The following is a 7,114-nucleotide window of genomic DNA, read 5'->3' as shown; positions in this document are numbered from 1 at the left end:
GGCCCGGGTCCAGTCAGTGAGTCAGTCAATGCGGTCGCGAACGGTTTTAGCCTTTTAAAACCCCCGATCGTCCCGCTGGGGTTTGGTTTGGTGGCACCGGTACCGAGTCCGACCCACAGCTGTGACTGACCGACCCGACCCCGGCCACGTCGGTGTCAAAGCTCTCCCTCTCCTCCGCTGCTCCGCAACATGGCTGAAAAAAACACACACCGACCGAGCCCAAGCCGAGCCACCGACCGGACGAGACCACAGGGATAGAAGTCATTCCCCCGGTGGCCGGTGCGGTGCGGTCCGGTCGGGACGGTGCTGCCTACCGCTGTCCTGTCACTGTCCGGTCCGGCCCGGGTCGGCTCGGTACCGGCCGTCTCAATGTCCTCATTTCCCCCCCAGTCCGTTCCCCACGAACCGCTTATATAAAGACTGGATCCTCGGATCGGATCCACGCACTGCACACACTTTGAACCCACCCACACACAGACACGAACCCATAGTCACACGTTATGAGCGCGTGTGTGATATTTATTCCAATAGAAGTTAAATAGGTTAAGGTGTCGTTCCTTTTCTGTGTGACTTACCGGTGGCGCGAGGGCAGGTGATGGTGCAGTCACGGGCAGATATATCCGTTCTTTTGTTACACTCTCTTCGTTTGCTCCTGTTTTTTTTCCTCCTCTGCTCTCTTTCTCTCGGGGTGGTCCGTGGTCGCTCGGTCGCCCCCCAGCCAGCACCTCCGCGGCCCCGCAGCGGAGATGCTCCGGTCCCGCTGCGCTGCGGACGGTTCTGCCGTCTTCTCCCCGCCCGGGTTGGAGGAGCTCTGGGTCGGTCACCGCACAGGGCAGATGGATTCCCCCCGCCTCGGCTGGCTTCCGCCTCCTCTGCTGTCGCTCTCTGACTCTCTGTGTGTGTGTGTGTGTGTGTGTGTGTGTGTGTGTGTGTGTGTGTGTGTGTGTGTGTGTGTGTGTGTGTGTGTGCGTGCGTGCGTGCGAGAGTCAGAGAGAGAGAGAGATGCAGTTGCAGTGGCCCTCTCGCTCATGGATCAAAGCACAAGGTTAGGGACGCACGCGCGCGCGCACACAATCATCACTCTGTTTCTTTCTCAAACTACTTGGTGCATTCAATGCATTGGATGTATGAATGTTATAGTGAAGTCAGCAGCCTGTAGCCTACACATACAAACGATACAGTTCAGACAACAAAAAAATCATTTTAAATTTGTGCAATCTGAGCTTCCTTCCTATAGGCTACAATTCGATTTATCCATGGCAAATTGACAGTGTACGCGCGCACGCGCGCACACACACTGTGTAAAGTGAGGGGTGCTCTTATCATCGTATTCATTCATTGTCAATAGGAATTGACAATGACTTTGTGTAGGACAATAGCCAATTTGCTCGTCCACATATGTAAATTCTCCATTCATTGTCAATGGCATTTAATGTTTAATGTTAACAGAAATAGTCGATTTGCTCAGACACATGGATTTTCCATTCATTGTCAATTGCATTAAATGTTTGCGGACAAGAATCTACAGCTGAATATAGGAGGGGGCTATAGAGCCCCTAAAAAATAGGAGATCTACAATAAGCTCTTAGAGCATACTTCATGCCACACTATGAGCTTGTAGATCTGTTATATTTGAATAATAGTGAAAGTTAGTGCAAATCTTTGAATAGGCTATGAATATTTTTTTTTTCACTCAAATCTTTGTTTGGCTCGGTTCTCGGTTCAGCTCTCGGGTCTCGGGTATTCGGTTCCGGGCGGACTCGTGCTATACCCTCTACCTCCCACCTCGGGGTGGAAATTGGGGTCACGACACTGAACCCACAAACACAAAAACATTGTGTAAGCACCATCTACAGGATTGGCTGCATCCCAATATTGAACAGTGGTTTATAAATCACAAGTGGAAATAAATACGTTTGAGAACAGGACAGAACAGAACAAAACAGAGCAGAGCAGAGTAAATGGTAAATGGTAAATGGTGCATTTATATAGCGCCTTTATCCAAGGCGCTTTACATAGATTGTGCATTACATTCACCCATTCACACACACACATTCATACACCGATTGCGGCGGAAGCCATGCAAGGTACCAACCAGCACATCGGGAGCAATTTGGGGTTCAGTGTCTTGCCCAAGGACACTTCGACATGTAGACAGGAGGAGCCGGGATTCGAACCGCCGACCCATGGATCATTGGACGACCTGCTCTACCTCTTGAGCCACAGTCGCCCCCGCACAGTACAGTACAGTACAGTACAGTACAGTACAGTGCGCAGCACAGCAGAGCACACAGCAGAGCACACAGCACAGCACAGCACAGCACAGCACAGCGCACATAGCACAACACAGCACAACAATAAGGAAGGCAAGGTCTTATGATTGACGTGGGACGAGACGGGGGGACAAGACAGTTTCAATTAATTTCCTATGGAAGTCGCATGGTTTTGAAGAGGCTGTGTTTGTCAGGACACATCAAAGAAAGTAGTCTAAGACCCAGCAGTAGACTAACGCTTTTATTTATTCTTACACAATGTGAACAACATGACCAACTCAATCCAAATCCTGACACCCAATTATAAAACTGCGTCCGCCCTGAGCACGACCCGTCGGATACCATCGGTTCTTGATAGGTTTCGGTCGGGTATCTCACCTCTACTGGGGTTGCTATGGCAATCAATGTGCACACCATTGGCCAACCAAACCCATCAGCTTTGCGGATTGGCCACGCTTTGTGTGATGTTTGTGCGACTGTAGCAATATACAGTAAGTTGTAGTGTAAACCTTAACAAATAGCAACCCGCCATAAAACCCCCAAAGAAGAAGAACCTTAACAAATAACTAGACATTCTTTTTTTACAGAACAGTATTTGAGGAATAACTTTTGATACACTGTTGTGCTGTGTGAAATGTTTCGCTGGGCACTACGCCTGAAAGGACCAAAGGGCGACAACAATGTTCCAGTGGCGGTGGGGAACAGTGTGTACTCATTTGGAGGGTACCGTTACGGAGAGTCTTACATGTACAACAGTAATGAAATTGAGGTGCATGTATTCGACACAGTGTCTTTGCACTGGATGAAGTTGCCCCCAGCGGTGACAAGAGAAGGTCCCAGTGAGGTCCCATACATGCGTGACGGCCACACTGCTGTGCTTCTAGAACATGTCATCTACCTGTGGGGCGGGTCTTCTACATCTATTTACACAAAGGAGGACAGCGACGTGCATGCATTCGACATGGACACCCACAGATGGTTCAAGCCCAAGGTTTCTGGTACCGTTCCAGAGGAGAGGTTCGAACACTCAGCCTGCGTCTTGGGGAAGGTCATGTATATCTTTGGAGGATTCAGCATGCTGACCGTGTACAACGACATTCACAAGTTGGACACGGCCACAATGATCTGGTCCTTAATAGACACCAGAACCGCTCCGCCACCTGCTTCTGAGAAACACTCTGCCACCATCATCGGGACGAGGATGTTTGTATTCGGCGGAGGGAACAAGTACAACTTCTACAACAGCGTTAGAGTGTTTGACACTGTGACCAACTGCTGGCTGAGCACGCCTTATGCAGAGCTTCTTCCAGAAGGACGCATCCGTCATTCGGCTTTTGCCTACAATGGAGAGCTGTACATATTTGGTGGCCATAATTTGACCACGACCTTCAATAACTTGTGGAGATTCAGCCCAGAGACCTTCTCCTGGAAGAAGGTTGAGCCCAAGGGGAGAGGTCCGGGTTCCAAGATGTCCAGGATGTGCTGTTCCATTGTGGGAGAACGTATCATCTACTTCGGAGGATTCAGAGTGGATGATGTGTTCATCTTAGACTTAGGTCCTAGCCTGAAGACGTTATGCAAGCTAGTAGTTAGGATGAACGTTTTGGAGCAGTCGGGACTCCCACACAACATCAGGTGGGAACTGGCAGCCATGACTATAGACAAAAATATAAATACTAGTACTAATAATAATAATAACAAAGATAATAACAATTATAATACTAATACATTAATTATTATAAATGAACAATTTAGACACATACATGAAAATGAAAAAACTAATGTCTCTGCAACCAGCTCCAAACCATGTGACCCGTGTCCAGCATTCAGGTGAAGTTAGACTTATTTTCTTACATGTGCATAAAACACAATTGAAGCTACTTCCTCAATTAAACACATCCAAATAAAAAATAAAACTCAAACAAAGAACATTTAGAAAATAGTTTGAAAACAGTTCAATACTGTAAATTCCTCATGAAAATAGAACAGAACAGATCCCCACGACAAATCACAATTAGTAAAATGAGACTGGAGTTTGATCCTAGGTGAGCATCTTGACCTAAATGAATATCGGGGGTCTCATACAGAACTATAGCCTACCGACACCACTGTAGCCACGAACAGCAGACTCTTGAGGTGATTACCACACTCGGAGAGCCCAGTCACTGTTCTTTGTTCTTTAACTTTTCTTTTTCCCCTTTTTTTATGGCATGCTCTACCTCCATCATACTTTCACCCTGAAGCATCGTTCAGAGCTCAAAATGTTTGTCCGTCGGGAGGCACTTAAACTGTCATGTATCTTATTTTACCTAAACGGTTGCGTTTTTTCCTATGATGACTGTTGTAACTCCAAGGCAGATACATTTCTCTCGAGGGATCAATATCTGTCCTATCCTATCCTATCCTATCCTATAGATATAATAGCCGGGACCTTAAGATTTTTTTTAGACTTTATATCCATGTCATGTTTGACGTGCTCAATGCAACAAAATACCAACTTTGGAGAGTTCAGGAATAGATGTTGATGAAAATGAGCCGAATGATTCATAATTAGTTAATAGATGTTTTACTTTTGAAAATCCTTTTAAATAATACAAAATATATAAATAAGGGAATGACGATCCAGTACCACCCAATTATAAAACAAACATGGGTACATTCTCCCTTCTATAGCACACAACCTTCCCTAAAAAGAATGCAGATCACTGGCATACTTTAAAAGGCTTGAAAAACTCCCTTGCAGCAGGCCTAAGGGAGTGCAAATGATCACTTCTTTCTTAGACTTCTCCACTTCCCTCTTTACACCCCCTCCTTTTTTCTTCCACTCTGTACATAGCGTTTTATTTTTTGTGATTATATTGAATTTTGTTGAAAGTTTTCCATGTCATGTTTATGAATTGATTTGCATAGGGCCCAAAAGGAAACAAGACCGGAAGGACTATTTTTGTTGCTCTCCCTTTTCAGACAGTGTTTTGACTGTACTCTGTTGCTGTTTTACATTATGTCTAATAAACTATTCAAAGTGACCCATAAAAATGGTTGTCACCCCCCAATGTTTGAGAAAACATGCTTAATTGAATCTACATACACGGTCGCACACATCACCCAGACAGACAGAAGGATGGACGGAAGGATAGGTTATATATGCGTTTGTTTTTATTTGTACTCCTACCCGGGTGTCTCCTCTTTGCTGCGGCTTGACTGCTCCTTTTTGTGATAATTGAGCTGGTAACCAATTGTTCCCCCAGCTGTTTATTTAAGAATATATAACTGGTTAAATCAAGACATGTGTGACTGTGACTGTCCCACTTCTGCCCAACACTCCACGGTGGCCTCTGTGTGGTTACCACAGGTCCTCTGCAATCTGGGAACCCATCGGCAACATTTTTAAAATAAATGAATCCTCTGAATCCGTCTTGAGAGATTAGGTCCATGGTGACATGCACCCCTGTTCACTCGCTCCACTTCAGGGTTCTCCGTTGGATCAGGAGGAGTATGTATGTAAGACCTCTGTCTGCGTACGGAAATCCACGATCACCTGCTTGGTCTTTCTGACATTGAGGAAGAGGCGGTCTTTCTGACATTGAGGAAGAGGCTGTTTTCCTGCATCAGGTCTGCCACCTAGGCCCTCTCGTGGTAATTTGTTCTTTGCGGCACAATCATTATTTTGTTTGAGTCTCCTCCTGCCTCCTCATTCTTTTCAATATATATGTTTTACACAATGGCGTAAACATGAGTCATTTAGCACATAGTGCAGCATGTACACACACACGTACTACAAAGACAGTGTTGGATTTTATAGTTACTTGTATTGGAAATTAAAGAGCCTGTGTATTATGCAAATCACAGAGGCTAGACCATAGACGGAGCCTCTACTGGCTCTGGGGCGCCTGCATCTCGAGGAAAAATGATAAATGATGCATTTATATAGCGCCTTTATCCAAGGCGCTTTTACATAGATTGTGCATTACATTCACCCATTCACACATACATTCATACACCGATGGCAGCGGAAACCATGCAAGGCACCAACCAGCACATCGGGAGCAATTAGTCTTGCTCAAGGACACTTCGACAGTAACTCTGGGGGAGCCCGGGTTCGAACTGGCAACCTTACGGTTACCATCCAGCTACTCTACCCCTGAGCCACCGCCGCCGCCACCGAGGAAAGGCAACATGGAGGCAAGCTTTCCCGAAGCATAGCGGAAGCAAATAGCGGAAGGGTACGTTCGGTAGGCGCGAATCCCTCTTTCCCAGCCGGCACTCGCTTTGGCAATGTAAACGGAAGTCCTGGAAAAGACGTGCTGTGATTGGCCAGTAGTCACTTGAATGGCAGCGATGCAATCGCACGATTTTGTAAACCATTTTTCACCCAAATAAAATGTACTTACAGTGTCAATTGTCTAATGTAATCCTGGGCTCTACACTCCCTCCGCCACCCTGGGGAGAGCAACGGACTGACCTCATGCTTCCTTCAATGCATGAGCGTCCAAGCCGCTTCTTTTCACCTGTCCGGGGGGAGTTTCCCCGGTTGGCTGTAGTGCGTGGAACGAACACGTTATTCCAACCAGTTCCTTTCCCCTCCATCAGCAGGTGCTCTGGCTGGCCAGGGGGAGGCAGTTTAGAGACCAGGATTACTGCATGTTTTTTGTGAGGGTAGTCTGGGTACCTACCTACCCTAGGGTATGGGCGCTGATGACACAGAGAAACTCCCCCCAGCGAACCCAGGACCTTCTAGCTGTGAGGCGACAGCGCTACCAACTTGCATTGTTCCAAGTAGGCCAGTGCCCAACAGGCACCACTCTAGTATAATGAAACTGTAAAGAAAGACAATATCAGTC

The 7,114-nt window shown here is 46.6% G+C and overlaps 1 protein-coding gene across 1 annotated transcript; it reads left to right on the top strand.

Annotated features, from left to right (window-relative positions):
- Positions 1 to 2,907: 2,907 nt before the first annotated feature.
- Positions 2,908 to 4,107, top strand: LOC306914235 (kelch domain-containing protein 3-like; the record flags this gene model as incomplete). The annotated part of the gene is made up of 2 exons (XM_079491227.1): positions 2,908 to 3,952; positions 4,097 to 4,107. 2 exons carry the CDS (start codon positions 2,908 to 2,910, stop codon positions 4,105 to 4,107), a joined length of 1,056 nt encoding a protein of 351 aa, XP_079347353.1.
- Between the last annotated feature and the right edge of the window lie 3,007 nt (positions 4,108 to 7,114).

The sequence above is a fragment of the Electrona antarctica genome, assembly GCF_951216825.1.
Source record: "Electrona antarctica genome assembly, chromosome: 21".
NCBI lineage: Eukaryota > Metazoa > Chordata > Actinopteri > Myctophiformes > Myctophidae > Electrona > Electrona antarctica.
This window is presented reverse-complemented; position numbering and strand designations above follow the sequence as displayed.